At 40.3% G+C, this 20818-nt stretch overlaps 1 protein-coding gene across 3 annotated transcripts in view; it reads right to left on the bottom strand.

Moving 5' to 3' along the window:
* Nucleotides 1–4055: 4055 nt before the first annotated feature.
* Nucleotides 4056–20818, bottom strand: part of ntrk3b (neurotrophic tyrosine kinase, receptor, type 3b) — a 176157-nt gene continuing 159394 nt past the window's right edge. For 2 of the 3 annotated variants that reach the window (XM_085766841.1, XM_085766860.1), the window contains exons 15-16: nt 11926–12084; nt 4056–7331 (exon numbers count right to left, since the gene is read on the bottom strand). In XM_085766841.1, coding sequence (XP_085622967.1) covers nt 7146–7331; nt 11926–12084 — 345 coding nt within the window. In that variant the 3' untranslated portion in view covers nt 4056–7145. The remainder of the gene's footprint in view (nt 7332–11925; nt 12085–20818) is intronic. The other variant, XM_085766851.1, reaches the window with a different exon arrangement.

Here is a 20818-nt window from a genome sequence, read left to right on the forward strand (position 1 = left end):
GTCAGAGGTAGGCTGCTAGGCACTGAAACAAGTCCAACATGTCCAAACTATTCCACAAAGGGCCATGTGGCTGCAGGCTTTTGTTCCAACCAATCAAGAGAACACAGTTTGACCAATCAACTGTCTATAGACTAAGAACTAAGATTAAATGTCAAGTCAAGTCTGGTGTGCTGCTGTCCCACATCAGTTGTCCAGACCAAAGCAAGACCACTCCCTCCACCCAACACTATTCATTGTTCCTGTTTGCAGTATATACAGAAAGAGCACCCTGACAAAAACAATACCATTCTCAGACAAATTCTGGAATATAAAGGAATGTCCTTTATCTATGCCTGCTAAACATATTTATCTACATACTGTATATTTGACATTAGAGAAGTTAGTTACACAGATATTCTAAATATGTGTATGTGCTCAGATTGTCAGAGTAATGACTCAGGGAAAGTTGAACTTTTGGTGCAGACTTTGCATCAAGGCAACTCAATATTGAACATGTTTATGATTTGGCAAAGCTACTTTCCCCCAGCATGCACAAGTCTCTTTCAACTCATGCAGCACCTACTGGGAAAATCTTGACCATCTGGAAGTCTAATGTAATTTATCATAAATGAGTGCAAGTATTTTGACTGATTCATTTTCATGCAGCAGGGACCACCTGCCGCTCCTCAACTCCTACGTACAGTAATTATCATGTCTACTTCAGGAAACTACAACAACAATGAAAATCTCATCGTTGTGTCATTTCAGTCAACTAGTCCAGTGTCGTCAACAGATCTCCACCACTTGAAGCAGCTGTAAACATCAACAATAATTGAACACACATGCGAAAACACGTCATCTACCAATCACTGTTATAGATCTTCTAATGCTGCACTGGAAGACAATGGCTACAGGCCAATAATGGATCTGTGAGGAATCAGTAGCAGCAAGATAAATATGATGTGTATTCAGTGGTCTCCTAAAGATTGGGAACAGTGCACCTGACAAACCTGAAACATGCAGAAACCAGTTATAACAAAATACCCAAAGTGGACCAAAAGGTTATTAATCAATGGAGCATGAACTGAAATCCAGAAACAATTAAAGGACAATTCCAGGCGAATTCAACTCAGGGGTGTATTTTCATATCATTTTAGGTCTAAAAGGAGGAATCTGAAGATTTTCAGTTTAATTGCTCCTGTTTTGCGGTAGTTGCGTCTGTCCCCGCATCGCCACGGCAGCAATGAATGGGAGTGGATGTAAGTTCCGCTGTTTAGGCTGTTTACATCCCTCAAAGCCGCAATTTTTTTCCACAGACAGCGTCAGATGGCTACTCAAACATGCACCGAGAAGTTTATTTACTTAAAGCAAGCCGACATTTGCGGCTTTGAGGGCTGTAAACAGTCTAAACAGCGGAACTTACATCCACTCCCATTCATCAATGCCGTGGCGATGCGGGGACAGACGCAACTACCGCAAAACAGGAGCGATTAAACTGAAAATCTTCAGATTCCTTCTTTTAGACCTAAAATGATAGGAAAATACAACCCCGAGTTGAATTCGCCTGGAATTGTCCTTTAAGGATTAATTTAAAGGTCTGCTTAATACTTGTAGGAATAATTAGAGTTGCCTAAAAGTCAAACTATATGATGTTTACAATACGATATACTGTGAGACATTAGTTGTCAGTTCGTTGACTGATATTGATTCATTAGCTTCCAGTCACAGCTTCCAGTCAATAGCATTTCAGGTTGTGTGTGTAACTGACTTGTAGTTGAAATGCTTTACCTTAGTGCAGTCTGCTGTGTACATTTCTCAGGCTGATATAACAGGCTGCAGTCAGAGCACACAGTGGTTGAAACACAACACTTGAGACCAAACCACAAATATGATGACACACACACACACACTCACTCACTCACTCACTCAGTGAAACCTAAACACAAAACGCTGTGTAATTGTAAATCAATAAACAATTACAGTACCATCATAACATACTGCTTACTGACCTCAGATCCCTCTGTGTCAACTGTGTCTCGATTTCCCCGCTGTTTGTAAGAGGGCAAGTGAAACGATACAGAGATGGCTGTCCTCATGTCTGGACAATCTTCAATGAAGCCCTGAAGAATGTAGCAAGTATAAAGATAACAATGTTTCTTTTCATTGCATTAACTGACTGTTGAGTTGTTTACAGCTCATACTCTGAAAAACATCAGAACCTTCATACCAGTGGTATTACTGATATTTCCCAAACGATTTAATTTTGATTTTACATCTTTCCCCTCACACACCTCATTTAGTTATCTTTGTAGATTTATCTTGCTACATGAACCAATTAAAGACCCCCCTCCCATGAAAATCGTGTTTTTCGTGCTTTTCACATGTTCCTGTGGCATTTTTCTTGTGTTAGAGCACATATCAGCAGAAAAGGAAGTGCAAAATTGCATTTCTGAGTTTTTCTGCCTTCAAATTGCTGTGAACCAATGGCAGACGTAAACTGGCAGTTTCAGGGAGACTGGAGCTGACGTGTCACAGCTCCAGGGGAGGGCACTAGTGCTACAAGGTCCCGCCCCGCTCTGCATCTGGCTCAGACGTGAAAGGGTATAGTTTTACGCTAAATGCGCTGAATCTGCAATTGTACAATGTCCAGCTGTCAGCAAGCGGGGGGTGGGGTGCGAGGAGGTGGCTGGGCGGGTGCAGAGCAGCGCAGTCTCCGCCCACCCTCCAGAGGTGCATTGCTAATGAGCTGGTTTTAAAATGACCAAAAAGGGTCGCGGGAGGGGGACTTTAACAATCGGGCTATTCTAAAAGGCATAGGTTTAATTATCAGCAGTTGAAGGGATATGAAAAATATTTAATAATTTAATATAATTGGTAATTGTGCTGTTCATCATTCAGCATGTATTCATCTTTACTGCAACCTTACTTTGTATGTTTCCTATGAACTACGAACAGTACGAAAAGTTCACAGTGCTTTAAATACACTTTTTTGACTAATGTTCACTTCTAGCATACATTTAGCGTAATAACAGCAATTACAAAATTAGGTTAAATGATTGAAAACATACAATTTTCAGACCAGGGAATTATGCCTTTGCTAATTTTCCTGTTGGACCAAGAAGTTTTGGGACCAAGGGTAAAATTTTTGCTGGTATTATGAATTAGGAGTACAAAAATAAATGACTTCCTTAATCATTTGGAGAACAGACTTTTTAGCATGTCTTTGCAGTCACTGCGTATTTCAGTATTGTAGTGTATCGTTTCAGTGTTCTTCCTTTTTGGTTGCAGGTTTTCACGAACACATAGGCTAAACAAGAGTGTGTTTCAGGGAAATACAAAGCGTCTTGTACTTCTACATGACGTCCGGGTATTAATATGCTACTTTTTCCTATTTTGGTTTGTTAAAAAAAAAAAACATGTTGATATTTACTGTAGTAGTATGACAGTTGGGTGATGTAAACTGGAGGTATCCTGTTGCCATGGAGTCAGTGAGTCAAAGTAACTGTGGGCTGTGACTTTACCCCCCCCCCCCCCCCCACACACACACACACACACATTTGCTCCTGTTTGCTCCGTAATCATGGCTGCACTGACGTAAATGAACTGCAACCTAAAGCTATAGGGACTGTTTTTTTTTTCATAATGTCAAAGCTGGTTTATGGATGTTTATCTGTAATATGCAGCAGAGATGGAAAAAGACAGTTGATTCTGTCCATATTTCTACAGCCTCTGTGTTCCCAAATTGGCCAAGCACAGTTATTATAGGACACACTGACTGGGCACAGACACAAACACAAAGAATATAGTCTTTTAAACTCCGGCTTAAGTAGACAAACACTAAATCTGAACAAACTCCACAGCCACTGATCTGTAGCCAGTGAAGAAAAGACATGCTACTACCACTTCAGGAGTGGAGAGATGAAAAGCAGATAACACAGGTGCACAGTGAACACAATGCTGTTCAGCTCTCTAAGAGATTTAGATGAAGACAAGATTTAGTCAAATTCACTCATCTTTATAAGACAGGACAAAATGGAAAAGGAGATCATCTGATTGTTTGAAGACATTTTCTTAAGAGAGTCACATTAATACAAAGATCTATCATGGAATACCAGTATTTTATATACTGCAGTTGTTATACCACATTTTTATATTCTGTAACATGTGTACATGGTAATACTTTGCTTCAATACTTTGCAACTTTGCTTCAAAAAGTGATCAGTTAGTTCATCCAAGAAAAGAAAAAAAAGGAAAGAAAACTTTTTAAAACAATATTCAACTCACCATGAAAGGATTACAATACCCTGCAAATGCTCACAGTCTGTCATAATGTCTTTAAGCGTTTATCTTTACCACAAGAGAATACACAAAAACTGAATGCTTTGGGTAACTCATTGGATTTGATCCTGCCTTTCATATAAAACACTTGAAATAACCGAATGCTCATTAATGATTTACATAGTCCCAAGGGGAACAGAGACAACACAGTGATGCTGTGAGAATTCATGTCAAGATAATAAGAAAAAGATGTGAAGAGTTCCACTCCAAAACGTTACGTATCCAGATAAAACACAAAATGAAATTGTTGCCTGAGGTTTTTAATTCATGTCGCAGAAATCTACAGGACCCCCCCTCCTCTGTAGAAATTAACTCATTTTGTCAACTGAGGACTTTATTACAAATGATTCTTGTAATATCTTTTGGTTCTAGTTTCTTTTTTTTCTGCTGTGAAGCTTTAGTCTGGGCAGGGTGGGGGTCATGCTTTTTGGTCGCATTTTGGAATAAAACTCTTCATGTTTTTCAGCTCAGTAAATACTTTAATTACCAAAATTATGGAACGCGTACCACACAATTAGCTGATCCATGTCAGTGATTATTACTTATGACGAACCGTCCATGAATGAACACTAGTTTTCTACCTTCTTCAGTGGCTCCTCTTTGCTGTAGAACCTCGGCATCGCTAAACATGCAAAGGCCACGAGTGCGAGGAGGAAAAGAGTGACTGTGAGTCAAATACAGTTAATGAAACAGAAATCAGAATAACAAAGAATTGTTTTTATTTTGTTTTGCCAAATGAAATGTAAGGGAGGAAGCCATTGCGATTCTTTTCATGGCTTGTGAAGTGGCAGGACGCTGATGGTATCCTCCTAGAATACTTTAAAGCAATCCTTCAACGTGATGGAAAATACAATTATTTGCTCTCTTGTCAAGAGTTAGATGAGCAGAGCGGCACCACTCTCATGCCCACAGGGTAAATATGAAGCTCCACCAGCTGCTTAGCTTAGCTGAGGAAACAAGTGTAAACAAGAGCCACTTTCATACAAAGATGCTGCTACGTTGCATTCGAGAAAAAACCCGTCATTAAGCCGCCTTCACTTGTTTACACTAAATCAATCACAGCTTTATCCTGCCCTGTGTGATTGAACATCAGAATCGGATGTGTTACCTGAAACACAACAGCGTTGGCGTCTGTCCTGCGCTGCTGGTTCTGTGACTCCCAGCATGGACTCTCCTGTTGAGCCATGTTGTTTGTTAATGGAAGATATTCAAAGCAAAAATACAGTTTTTTTTTTTGTTATTTGATTTATAATTCACAACAAATGTGAAGTTGAATGATCTTTTCTGAGCTCAGAAGTCTTGATCTCACTCAAGCCCTCAAAACTATTTCACTGAGAATATATTAAAAACATATAATATAAACTTATTGAAAATGTGATTTTAGGGATGACAGAACTCATTTACTCTCAACGTTTACACAAAGCTCAGCTGAGCTAAGCTAAGCTATCTGTCTTCTGACAGTAGCGTCATAGCTGACAGATCATGAGAGTGGCATCTAATTCTCAGAAACTAAATAAGTGCATTTTCCGAGAAGGTCGAACCATTTCCTTGTAACAGTTTTTCTTAGCCTGTGTGTGTGTGTGTGTTGGCCAAACTCGCGTGCCTAACAAATGATGTATACTCTCAGATACAAAAACGTTTTCTTAAGAGTGGAAAAGCCGTTTTACACCAAAAAGTCTGAAAATGACAGAACAGTATTTCAAAGCGTGAGTATGTGTCTGAGGGGTGTGGTGTAATATTTTACTCATCAACACATTGCTCTCACCATAAAAAGCAAATGAACAGGAACGTGAATGTGAGGCTTCATCACCTCTTTGGAAACGTGTTGTATTGAACCATGGCTCAAAGTCCCCCGTTCTCCAAAGTTTGTGAGTGTCAGTGTCAGTGGGCTTTTCAAGCTGTATTCACTGCTGTTCACCTTCAATACATAAAACTTACCAGCACTGATACAGGTAATTCCCAAGAGAGATCTCCTCTAGATTAGGATGAAAACAAATACCATAGCTTTAAAGTTTAGCCACCCAGATCACAGTCAGAAAAGGAACCAAAATAACATCCAAAAAAATAAGTTAACATAATTTTGACACATAGAATTTTACAATATGTACATTATCTTTAAATTAAAATAGATTTGTCAGTTGTCTGATTGGGTAGGTTCTCTTCGGAGCGCTCCTTTGTTGTTGTTGTTTTTTTTCTTCTTTTCAACCATCCAGTGTTAATTCCACAGAAGCAGAATTCCCATTAAAAGCTGAGTGCCGGCCAATCAGAGTGCAAGTAAGGCTTCCTTCGTCAAGTCCCTGCCAATAGTTTGTCGGTGATGTCTTCGGACAGGGCCGAACCTGGCAACAACACATGGCAGACCCTCCAACACCTTGACAAAAAGAAATAAATATAAAATATATGTAATATTTCTATATATATTCATAAAACCAAACCCAGGATAGATTTGAACTCTGACGTGTTCTCTCTATTATATAATCAAGCTATGGCCATTTTCCAATTGCCAGTCCACATTACTTCCGTTTTTGTCTCCGTTTTTGTGTATTTTTGCAGTTTTTTTTTTTTTTTGAGGGAAAAAAAAGTCTTCAAACCTGTACATCTTATACGCAAGTAAACAAAATGTAAAAGTGCGTGTTTTTTTGAATACGTTTTATCCACTATATCCAAAAGTGTTGCAGGCACTTAAGTCCTTCCCAAACATTTGTAGGTGTTTTTCGACAGTGGAGCAGGTTGGTTTGGTTATTCCTGGATTCATGTGGGTCGGTCTGTCTGTATGTCTCTGTCGATCTGTCTGTCTGGCGAGGAATGGGCCATCCAACGGGCTGCTGCTAGCCCAGGATGTCCAGGTAGACCGGTGTGGCTTTTCCCATGGCAAAGAGGACCTTCTGAATGTCCTTAATGTTCAGTCGCTGCTGTGGTTCCCTCTGCCAGCAGCCCAGCATGATGTCATAGACCTCCTTAGGACAAATCCGTGGTCTCTCCAGAACCCGACCCTGGGTTATGCACTCAATAACCTGCAGAGGAGAGAGGGGCAGTGGAGTGAGACAGACGATTTTCATTGACTGATTGCTTCGGTTTGCTCATAATGAGAAACCAGTGACACTGAGCAGACTGTCCTTTGAGCTTTGAACTAATGAAACCGAGATGAAAGAAATAAACCAAATGCATTAGGTCTTAAATCTGTGCCATATTAATGGGAAAAGGGATTTTGTTTTCTTTCCCACAGCACAAAGTAACAATTACACAAAAAGAGCGGAGGTTTGTGATGCACCTTCTAAGGTGATTGATAATTTCTTTGTTGGACCTGTGCACCACTAAGCCAGATGCCTCACTGATTATTTGCGTCAATTCCAGGCCACTGTAACTCTAACTAACTAAGAAAGGATGTTGGCATATCTGTGTGCAAACTTTATGGATGCAATAAAAAAAATTGGATCAAAAAAGTGTGTGTTTTTTTTTTTCTTCAGTTATCACTGTCACCACTTAAAGGGATAGTTCACCTTTTTTGAAGTGGGGTTGTATGAGCTACAAATGCTCATTAAGTACACTAAATGTAGTAGAAAGGTCTCTGCTCCCCCGACTGAGAAACACCGGTGCATCGTGCTGCACCGAGACACAGGCAATACACTGTTGAATAAGGGACAATTAATCAGTGTATTTTCGCCGCCTACGAGAAGTCCCGTCTCAAAATCGTACAACCAGTTCAAGAGTACGATCTTCAGTCAAAATTTACAATGCATAAGCTGGTTAGAAAAAAGTTTTTTTATCTGGAACCAACTAACTCACTCAGTACTCCTTGGTACTCCTCCACACCAGCAGGCTCTGCGGTGCGCTGTATCACTCTGCCTCTTCACACTGCTGATCCAAACAGGTGAACAGTGGAGTGATACAGCGTGCCGCGACACGGGACTTCTCATAGGCAGCGAAAATACACTGATTAATTGTCCCTCATTCAGCGTATTGCCTGTGTCTCGGTGCAGCGCGATGCGCCGGTGTTTCTCAGTGGGGGGGGGAGCAGAGACCTCTCTACTGCATGTAGTGTAATTAATGGGCATTTGTAGCTCATACAACCCCACTTCAAAAAAGCTGAAGTATCCCTTTAAGGTTTAGTTACACTGGTAGCTCGGATATGTCGTTCTTTTCTTTTTCTTCTTTAAAGGTGCAGAATAATTAAAAACACAGCTGCAAAGGAAAAAAAACAGCAACATATACACTGTCATGTAATTTAATGCTTTCACAAGCAAGACAGCACAACTCCATGGTGCCAGAACAAAACATTTCACCTTCTGCTGCTATCTGAAGCCTATTTTTTGTGAAAGAGTGTATGACAAACCTAAAAACCTGTGTCTAAATAAATATAATTTTACTGTTGTTTTTTTTCCATGCAAGTGTGTCAACCAAAGTGAAACAATCCAAAATATTAAAGCAAACCCATGGGAAAACCATGATCTGTTGTTCCACCTGTTACATCTGTTTACTGAGCGAAAGTCTACTCTTTTTGTTCTATTGTTATTTTCAGTTTGTCATATCGTCTCACCAAAGGACAGCAGACCTGGCAGACAGGCTGCCTTGAGACTGCGATGACAGAGCCTCAGCTCCTGAAAAGGCATATGGAGCCTCTTTGCACAAATTCCCACATACAGTACATTACAATCAACCAGTAATAATGGCTGCAGTGGTAACAGCAACAGCAGCAGTTTAAACACTGCTTAAAAGTTAAAAATGTTCATGAATGATCACGAATGACAGAGAATCCAGGTCTTTTAATGCAGAGCTGTTTTTGTAACCTGTGGAAACTTCTGTGATAATTTCGCAATTTACCAAGAGACAAGGTTGTGGTTATAGATTACAGTGGCAATTTATTTTCCTGCACTTCCTATTACAGACTTACTGAACCGCAATATTATAATTACGTCCTCTACCTACAGTACCATTTCCAGTCAGTCATCAAATTAAAATATGGCATCAGGTTTGGGGTTGAGATTAACACAAATAATGAACATTTCCTATGATTATATTAGCAGCACATTTTACAGAGTTTCATGTTGTTGTCAAAATGGTTCCATACTCCCTGATGTATTGTTGTCTTTTGTTGACATTGTCTTTACCCCCCCCCCCCCCTTTTAAACCAACTTAGACTTAGACTATAAATGAGCAAATATGCTTGTTTTGAGAGAAACAATATTTGTATTAAAAAGTGACACTGCTTCACTACTCAAACCTTCTGTTACCACCAATAGTACTACATAAACAGTAGTGTAAGCACCAAAAAACAAAGCACATATCACAGCTAAAGAGTTATTGAAAATCCTTGGTATTTACAGATGGGATCAACACTATTTCCTGCAGTAGACCTCTTTAATGTCCATACTTCTGCTTTTCCAGAGGGCCTGGGACTCCAGGACCCCAAACAGATGATCAGGAACTTAGTTCCTCATTTGTAGTCAATATGGTTTTACTTCTGGTTTGATTTTGTCCCCAGCTGTGTGACTTCTGCTTACTGTGGAGACACTACAAACCAGCACTTCACAAACTAATATGACTGCTGAATAAACTTTGAGGCATTTTTACAGGTGCAAAGGTGAATGTAAGATACACACTGTTTATGTTTGACAGTCCAGCAGATTATATTTGGCTTTGGCCATCGAGGATGAGTCTCAGACCAAAAGTGCTGATGCTAGAGGGAACATAATAAGGAATACCAGTGTGTCATGTAAATCCTTTGTAGAAGCAATATAGTATCTGCAGATATCCTTCCTTTAGCTAATAGCCAAGGGAGAGCGAAAACAAGGTTGTGATTAGCCACCCTGGTTCTGTGATCGCAGCTGGAACCTATGATCATAGTACAAAGCTTGACTGCAGCCCCCTTAAATTAACAAGCCCCTCAGATGGACAGATAAGCAGCAGATAAGATACTCAGCTGCAGGCCCAAATCACAGACTGGACTGGGAGTTGCTGTGACTAGGAAGTCAGTAGGCAGCAGTGTCAAACAGGAGAGGGGGAGACACATACACCATTAAAACACTGTAGTATATCAGAATGTGTACTTACAATATGTAGTTAATGCGACTTGTTTGATTTGAATGGCTTTAAGGTTGTTTACATCATCTTGTTTAACCTGTCTTACACTGTCTCGTGAATATTCAGTGTTATGTCTCTGATCTATCCAAACCCATAGTCCACCTTTTTATGGGTGCACAGTTGTGTTCTCCATGTCTAATAAATCATTTTATAAATCTTTTACCACAATTCACACATATTTATATCTTTGGAAACCTCCTGTAAAATAAAGTAAGGTTTTGTTGGGTTGAACACTTGTAAACAGGAGTTGTGAAGCTCCATCACGCAGGAGTGTGGTGGGTGTGGAGCCTGGTGGACATCATGGCTCCTGATTCCTACAGTATACTGTATCACCCAGGTAATAATTAGGGCCCTGGGGCAAACGCACCAAGGCACTATTGTTATAAGTCGCAAAAAACTGCGAAAAAGTTCTCATAGAGAATGAATGGGAGGAGTTAAAAAAACAAACAAATCATTGGACTTTTTCTACTGCCTACTGCTGTCTACTGCTCCGGCATACTTTGACCTAGAGACTCCATTTAAACTTTAAAATGTAGTGTTGTGTATATAGGTGTATTAATCCACGTTTTGATAGGTATTACAGTTTTTTTATCAGTCACTGTTCAATGACCATTATCATTTTTGGAGTAATTTTGAGATTATAATGGGTGTGTATTGCGCAGAATGTTCGGGCCAGAGTGTGTAACATCATCGATGAATATGAATAACTGAATAATAAGTACAATATTATAATCTAACACCATCTGAAGACTTTGAGCTATGACAAGGTACTGTAGCCTACTCATCGCAATACATTTAAGGTTGTGGTAATGTACTTTAATCAGCTGAGTGTTTCATTTAGAGTGTCTCAAAACTCCTTAGAAATGAAATTGAATAAAAATACATAGAAAAATGTCAAGCCCAAGAACATATTGATGTTTCAATTGAAATATTTACAAGTGCTGTACACACAACACGCCAGGTTATTCTTTTAGGTCAATTTAATTTTCTCAATATGCTCGCTTTACAAGAGTAATCCTAATTGAATTTTATTGATTCAAAGCAGAGGCTCCAATGAAAAAACAAACCAATCATGGGTGTTATGTAATGCAGCATCTTGTCTGGTGGCAAAGCAGCATCAATTTATCACCTCGTTGGGCCAGCGTGAGTCTCAGAAAGAGAAGGGAAACAACATGAGGTAGTAGATTAAGATCCAAAATGGTAATGTTTATTTAAATCTAGTATTGGAGAGCTCATGCTTTCCCTCTGAGTATTTCCTCGCTCGAAATGCTCAGTGAGGGAAGGCCAATCTATTCAAGACCATCCTACCTATTTCCTCTTTAACAGCACTCGATCAATTGAGTATACTGTTTTTATGTGTTTGCAACAACACCTTTACTCCACGTTTCAGAATGGATAAGTAGATTTCAACATTTGCTGCTGGAAAACCTGCAATTTTCAATGTATACACAGGGGCCTGCAGCGCAATCTTTGCCAATATACGTATATCTTGTGGAGGTTTATCTACAAGCTTCAGGCTCTTTGTACCTCATTGTTACCCAGCTGAAACCAAGGCTGCTTCCCATAGGTAAAGATCTCCCACAGGATGACGCCAAAGCTCCAGACGTCGCTTTCCGTGGAGAATTTCCTGTACATGATGCTCTCGGGGGGCATCCAGCGGATAGGTAGCATGGTATGTCCTCCAACCTGAGGAGAAGAGACGAGAAGAGATGTTTAATGCAAATAGAAATGTTGCCGCTAAAACACAGATTAGAAAATTTAGTCATCAACACAACTCCCGGGCACCTGGGGATTAACTGTCCTTGTATGTAACTGATACGGCGAGCTTAACATCTCATGAATGTGTGCCGTGGTGCTGGATGTTGACAGTGATGCGATAGAGGAAAATGCTGACTTATCTGCCACCTGCTCTGTATGCATTGAATCATTGAATGTGAAATTCTTGAGGTTTAAACCGCCCCTTTTGTTCTTGATGAAAAATAGCAATCTGCAGTCCCTTCTCTGCAGCATAAGTAGAGAAAGAAAAGCTCTCAATGCAAGAAACTAAATGTATTCTAATCATTTTCAATACAAGACCGCCTCTATCAAGGGGTTAAGAAAACTGCCAAATGTCTGAAAGTATGGACTCTCATAATAAAGTAGTTGAAAGGTGAATGTTTGAATCCTGTTTTAACTGCACAGATGGAGATGCTCATCAAAATACAACCCGTCTGCATCATGAGGTTCACATGAAGCAAGGTAGCAACTGAGGTGCAGGAAATATCAGCTGTAGGGGTGTTAATGTCTGCAAACCAGCAGAACGTGAAATGAAGTCTCCCTTACTGTAAACCCTCTGAGGCTGGATATTAATCAATTAAACAATCATCCATTAATCATTCTTGCTCTCAGCTTCCATTAGCAGGCATTGTTTTAAAATCTATTTCCCATTCACGTCAGTGGCTGTGCTTTAATCATGGCGGTGATGAGCTGGACAAGACTGATGTGGGAATGAGTGTGTGCATATGTGTGTGTCTGTGTGAAAGGAATGAGCACTACAAGTTTCAGCTCAGAATCCTCGGACAGTATTAATTACAGTGATTACTGTGAAGCTCAGGAGTCCAAGTACACTTCGACATGCTGCTGTGAACTGATGTGAAGTCTGCTGTTACTGGAGTCATGGCAGGCTTTCCTTTGTTACTGTTCGCTACTTTGTTTCCCTTCCTGAGAGAATCACACTAAAGAATCTCCATTTAAAGTATTTTCAACTTCACATACAACTACATGTTTTCATGAGACCAGTGTTCTTTGATCACGTGATGGCAACTGAGCTGACGACATGAGTAGTGAGCAAATTCAATTTCCTCAGGTAGAGCATGACATGTGAAATATAGTCATGGTTGCTTTTTTGGTGTCATGGTTGCATTTAGAATAAAGCCTTTTAGTTTTGCATATATAAAAAAATCTGATGTGTCTCACATTAAATGCAGACAATGTCCCTGAAAAAAAGGACTTATGTGGTTTATAATCTAAGAATAGAAATTGAATTGGTATGACCAAATTGTTTTTCATATGTATACATAATTTACAATGTATACACATACATATAGATCCTAAGTTTTAAATATGTTATTTAATATTGAGTAAATATTCAGTATGTAAGCCTGTAGTGCAGTGGTTCCCAACCTTTTTTGGCTTGTGAAAATAACTCAGGTTTGGGCGGGTGATATTAAAACGGGACAACATGCATACAAATTAAGAAATTATACATTTTTAAATTACACAATTACATTTTTGTTTTAATTATTATTAACATCACAGACTTGCATGGGATATGTTGTACTCAATAAGTACTGTCTTTAGCTTTGTTGTTATCTTGACATTTTTGCCAAGATAACAACAAGCTGGATTCTTTTGCTCCTTTGAACATTTTTGTCCTGAAGTCAGTGGAGGTTCTTCTGCAGCATGAGATACACACCTTTGATCCACCCATCCACCCATCCACCCATCCATCCATCCATCCATCCATCCAACCCACCCACCCACCGATCCATCCGTAGGCATGAGACTATTTCAAATGAAGTCATCCATTCCATTAGCTCTGACATCATCTTTGGGACATCCTCTAAGCTTGCAGCTGTATTCACATGCACACGGTTTCCGCTCTTTACGTCAGCAGGACCACATATATTTTATTCACTCATTCATTCATAATAAGCTCAGCGCCAAACTTGACTTATCAGCTCCAACATCTGTGTGCCCTTAGCTATGAGCACCGCATGGCATTTTAAATATGAAAAAAACAAAACAAAACAAGTCTTACTAATTACCCACTGATACGTAGTACAGTCTCACACTTATAAAATAAAATAAATATTAAAGATATTTTCTGTAGATGAGATTTTAATCTGATAATAAAGCAGCAAACAACTTCTGTGTAAGGATGCTACACACCATCAGTATGTGCTGTAATCTGAGCTTCTTTGTTCTTTGTTATGGGAGTTGGTCTGGCTGTGTGTATGTTTCCCTCTTTAAACTGTTGGTTCTCCCCGCATTTGTAAACACAGTCATCGCCCACATGTGAGATGACACAGTGCAGTATACAGCGTTCAGATGAAAGACCTTCCAGAGTTTCCTCCATGAGAGAAACAACACTTTTTTCATACTAAAATACCCTAAATAAGGAGAAAGATATTACCAGAGCACAACCAGACTGGCCATGGACTTTGAAACCCTATTGGACAGCAGATTGTTAAAACATCAATAAAGTTACCAGCTCCATCAGTGTTACTGCTTTGGCTGGTCCCAGAGGGTAAGACCAAGGTTGAATATCCTTTCCGAACAGCTGAGCCAGGACTGGTCTGGCTTTATCAAGAGCTGATGGAGGGTTCCAGCCTGACTTTGCCATGTTTAAGTAACTTGATGGCCATATAATGATACAATATGTCTGTCTAAACGAACTAGAACTTATTTGGCAAATGTTGTTATCACTAGATAATAGGCTAGGATAGGCTAAATCAAAGCCTGTCTGGTTAGAATATCATGCCAATGCTTGTTTGGGTTAATGGCTAAGGCCAGATCTTTTTGTTGGCCCTTGTGTGTAGAGAGTAATTCTATTCAGTTGTGCTGCACCTTGCTGGGAACATGCTGGGATGGAGGTGGGAGTTGTGGCTGAGGGAGACCAGAGGTATTGCAAACGAAGCATCTGTTTTGGTCTGACTTAAGATTAATCTTGCTGTGTAAATGACATTGCTGCAACTGTTTACTGATTTGTGGATATTCACTAGATGTGCTACAGTCGAAGAGTGTTTTCAGGTCATGCCACTTAACTCTTTCCCTGCCAGCCATTTTTACAGCAGCTACCTCCAGCTTGCCATACACATACACACATCCAACCCATCAAATGAGAAGAGAGTCTATACTTTCCAGCAAAAGAGTACTGTGAGTTTCTAACTTGTTCCAGTCTTGAGAAATTGGCTGTTGAATATAGGTTAGTTTTGTCCAAAAAGCCATTTTGGCACCAAAATCTTGAGAGAAAGAGGTCTTTGTGCTGGCCGTCATTTTCAGGTGTACCAGTACAATTGGCTCCATTATATTTTGCTTTAGTGACACCTCAACATCTGTACAGTTGTTCTTTTGTAAACAACAACAAAACAAACATTGACAAATTACTTTTGATGACAAAAGATGACAATGACAACATTTATTGACTGACACACACGACTCCAGCCTTTTTTAAAATTGTATAGTTACAACTTTTTTTTTTAGCATATCCCATGATGCAGGGGGATTTGGCATGCTTAGCACCAATATGAAGTCTCATTCCTCACACCCCTTGTGCCTCCTCATATTCCCATCAAGTCTGTTCCGTGGAGGGGCGGCGTTTAGCTCACTTGGTAGAGCTGCCACCCCATGTTGAGGCTACTGTATAGTCCTCACTGCAAGTGGCCCCGGTCCGAATCCCGCATCAGGCAGCCCTTTCCTGCATGTCATCCCCCTTCTCTGCCTCCCCATTTCCTGTCTCTCTCTCAACTGTGCTATCAATTAAAGGCATTAAAAGCCCAAAAAATATACTTAAAAAAAAGTCTGTTCCATGGGTCGAGCTCCACCATGTCTGGCTTCCTCCTCCACGTCCAACTCCTCTTCAAACTACTGTATATAACTACTTTAGAAAGAATCACACTTTAATATCAATCAGATACTAATGTCATATCAAAACTCAGATAACCAAGGACACTGCCTTGGAGAACTAAACAGTTCATAACCCATACAGCACTGTTATTTCGACAAGGACAACCTGCTCTCTCACTGGGGAAAACCTCCACACACTTCACATCCTTTCCCAGTTCCTCAATTTGTTTCTAGGTATTTTGTGCCATCATGGATCTTTGGACTCCTCATGTAAAGCCCTGAGTGCCTTGAAAGAGTTAATAACTGGTGTCTGGTGTATTGTCTTTACTGCACAATGATCCCACAACTCTTTATGCCCTTCATACATTAAACACAAATCGATATTGTATACATGGCCTGGAGGTCAACAAGACTGTTAGAGGCAGTTTCTACAACAACACCTAAATGCTGACTGTGAATCAAAATCACACACCATTAACCTCCTGAATATCCAGCTTTTGGTCTTTCTGATGTTTCAGCAAAAACAAATGAAGGGCATCGTCTTACTTCCCTTCATCTCCCCTCACTGAAAAAATTCAATTTCATACAATCGTCATTCCTTAAAGGTTCAGTGTGTAATAATTGGCAAGGTTTATTGGAAAAATCTGAATGTACTACCCATGAATATATTTGAATAAGTGTATAATCATCGCTATAAAATATAATTCATAAAAAATATAATCTGTTCTTGCAGCCTTATAGTTCTTCGTGATATATACATATAGCAAGGGTCTTGCTTTAGAGATCGTCGCCATCTTGCGCCGCCATGTTTGTGCGGCAGCCCGAACGGAAAATCCAGCCAGCCAGAGACATTTCACGAGTTTTGCGTGCATAAATAAACCAACGAAGAAGAAGGCAGAAGGAAAGGAGTACAGCAGACATATTGTAATATGGTTTAGATCTGGCTTGGGAATGTCTGTTGAATATCCAACTTGAAACTAACTTCACTGCGGTCCGGTTTGGATGGACCTGTGAGAGACGGCTGGTTCATCTGTAAGAATATAACCTGCCAATGTGTTGATACAACCATGCTCCTATACAGCTGAGGCTGTGAAGAGCCTCCTCCTCCCATGGCTGCTGTAGCTCTGTTATGTGTATTTTTTTCTTTTTTTTAATGTTTCATATCTAACTACTCTGGCTTTACTTCTTAAATGGTTCTTTAAACCAAAGATACTTAATTCACTACATCTGTTACTTCCCTCCACGCCTTTGATTTACCTGTCCCAGTCACATCACTACTATCAGAAGAGAAATACATATTTTTTCTGGACTACACTTCACCCAAAATGACTTTGATCCCCAATCTCTCTTTTTTCTCTCTCTCCCTCTTTCCTTGTTTGCGTCATGGCCACAGGTGGACAGGATGCACCAACCTCTTTATATGGTGGTCATGATCTCCTTATATGGCTATTCATGGACGGGGATCTATGCTAATTGCTGATTACCAGGGTTAATTTACGATGGGTTGGCATTAATGATCTTACACACATGCTTACAATCAAATCTGAGATTCCCACAGCGTAAATGAATTAGAGTAGAGTTTTAGTAGCGTGGACTTTTATGTGCAAATCGACACATAGATTTACTAACATTTCAGACCCACTGTTTTAAAAACTTTTCTGAAAATGCTTTTCCATTTATCCAAAAGTCCGGAGAGGGGTTGCTGAGCCTGTACTTATTTTTCGGCCCCATCCTACTTCGCATAAATACATTTACACACATTTACACCTCAGAGGCACCCGGTACAACCACAGTTTAATGCTAATCCCACGAGGGGTTAAGTGCTCCTCTCAACTGCATCTCAGTGTGGAGTTGTAAAGCGAGGAGAGAACCCTTTACAGTATGTCATTTTACCCGCATCCTCCAGTCATAATTCTGCCTCTCTATAACTTGCTCAAGGGCATCTGAGGTATTAGCACAACCTCAAAGACAGAAAAATCTTTAGCTCCTAATTTTTCTGTGCTCCTGCTAGATCACTCTCCCAGCCTAAACAAGTATCCACCACCACGGCGCGGGAAGAACAATCAAAGCTGACACTGTTTTTTTTCAATGATGGGACAGATAAAACAGTAATTAAGGTAAACATGAAGAGGTTTTAAAGCAGAAGTAAGCGGAATTGTTGTGTTAATATAAGTCTTAAATAGTTATATCTTCCGACAGCAATCACTTACATAGAATGTTTGGTCTGAAACACGGGTCTGTCTGTCACTCTGCTCTGCTGTAAGCCGAGGAGAAAACTTTTATTGTATCCTACAAATTTTATCCAATGAGGAGAGAGAACGGCATGAAGGGCTGTGTGTGCAGCCAAGGGATGCGCGTGAATGTGGTGACGTAGGGACGAGGACCAATACATCCATGACGAGGGCGGGGGCTGCTAACTCCATCGGCTGACAAGAAGTTATGGTGCGTTCAAGGCAACCCGTAACTCGTGTTTTTCCGACCTATGAAGTCATACCAGTTCGATACGAGCACGAGTACGGTACGAGCTCACGGGTCGGAAAAACACAAGTGACCGTTATAGTGCACTTTCACAGACAACATGTAGGAAAAACACGAGTGGGTTGCCTGGAACGCTACAAAGTCGTAAGTCGTGACTTGAAGCTGTAACTTACGGTTTCAAAAGCCTGCCTGGAACGCAGCATTAGCCAAAACGACCGGATCGCTTACTTCTGCTTTAAGTAAGGTGCCTCTCCCTACGGTTGGAACACACAGTATTTATTGACAGTCCCGTAGTGAATTTTGTGGCATCTAGGAGGGTTGGCAGTACTGTAGTTTTCTCTTTTGTGTTCACCCCTGACCTCATTTGCCACTGTTCCACTGCAAGCTAATGGCCAAATGAATACTGACTTATATGCCACCTGGTCTCATTAGACATGACACGTTTTAGCACAGTACACAACATAAGCCAATACTGATGCCGAGACCACTTGCCCCTATTGTGTAAAACCTCTGGGCTGAGCCAAGCTAGGTGGGCTGAAAGTGAGGTGAAGGAGTTGGCGAGGGGCTGTATACCAATCTATCCCCCCGTGGAGCTTTATAAAGATTAAACAGAATTAATTAAGTTCCTGTTAGTCTAAATGACTTATCTGAGGTCCACCCTGCCCATTGCACGCAAGGCTAAACCTCATCAGATGCATACTAATGATTTAACCGCCGCTGCAGTGGCAAGGGGCATTAAAACTGGCTGACTCTCTACTTCCCAAATGACTGTGTGCTATCACCTTGGGTTTTTGTGACAAGGCCATGGCAATTAGCTTGGAACATGAGGGAAAAAAAGAAAAAAAAAAGGCTGAACACATAATAAAAATAAAATAATTGCCCCTGTAATTATCCTCATCTTTCTCACTCAATGTCATATCGAGAAGCTGGCAATGTTCTGCGGGGAGTGAGGAATGAGTCTGGGGCTTTTTTTTGTTGCTGTGTAAACTGGATTAGTGCTCTGCCTGTCCCACCGTGGCAGGGGAGTGATTGGATTAACGGCGTGGAGAGCACAGCAGCATGGCAGGGGGATAGATTACTGGCCCAGTTGGGCTCTTCGATGGGCGCTCCGTGGCCTAGAGGGAGCCCTGGGAGGCCCCGGACATCTTAAAGGGCCTTGATAACCATCTAGACACACTTTCTCTCCCAGCTCTAACCACGCTGATATCTCTGCTCTCCCAGCTCAAACAGCAGCGAACACAAGTTCACTTTTAGAGGCTATGATGTCCATTAGGTTTCTACCTGCTGCGCTGCTGCCAAGTGGAGATAAAGTGGTATCTACTCTGGCCGCCGCATGCCAGTGGGTGGTGAAAGTTTCTGAGGGTTTTCAAAACACAAACACACACGGACGCACACATACACAGCATTGTTGTAATTTCACATTCACACTTTCTGTACTTAGCTTGCACTACAGTGCAATATTTACATACTGTAGGTAGCTCATTAGTGTTGATATGTTATTGCAGTCTGAATCTAAAATTATTAGCAATACTGCCCTGTGTTGTGCAGTTAAATTTTGTCTCCTGTGACATTAGGTAGTACTGCAAAGTTTTGTTAAAATAAGAGCCATTACAGTATGTGGTGCATAAACATTATTAAAGTGATAGTTGACATTTCAGGTGTCATTGTTGACAATTGACAGTTAGATGATACTTTGATACTCTCTCAGCTCTTCGTCAAATACAGGACTTAAACCAGCAGCATCCCATAATCTTATTTTAGCATGAGCAAATTCAACAAAATCTGCCTAAAGCCAACTGCTTAATGTGTTATGTGTAATTTTCTAGTGTAATATTGTTAACCTTTGCTGGTTACCAAAAGCAACAACTACTGAAATATTATTATCCTCAATATAATAATTCATTTTGAATTGTGACAACTGGCTTTTTCTCCACGGGTTGCCTGGCAACAAGACGACAAGACTTTAAGGAGTTACAGCTCAGAGCCAAGAAAAGTATAATATCTCATAAAACTGCAACCTGTTGATATTACATGTTTTGATATTCTTTTGTAGTTTATGCAAACAAGATACAGAATGTTAATTCGCTATTAGAGCTGCAGATATGCTGGAAATCAGTTTTTATTACCTTTGGAAAAGGCCAGGTTACCTGCTTCCCCTCTGCAGCTGGTGTTTATGCTAAGCAAGGCTGCAGGTGGTACCTTTATATTTAATAAACAGTCATTAGAGTGGTATCAATCTTCCCAAACTCTCACCAGATAAAGCGACTAAGCATATTTCTGAAAAAGTTGAATTAGTTCCAGAGAATGCACAAACAGCATTTCCTGGACTTTCTAT

This window comes from Trachurus japonicus, chromosome 3, assembly GCF_045865225.1.
Source record: "Trachurus japonicus isolate A0001 chromosome 3, Traja_1.0".
NCBI lineage: Eukaryota > Metazoa > Chordata > Actinopteri > Carangiformes > Carangidae > Trachurus > Trachurus japonicus.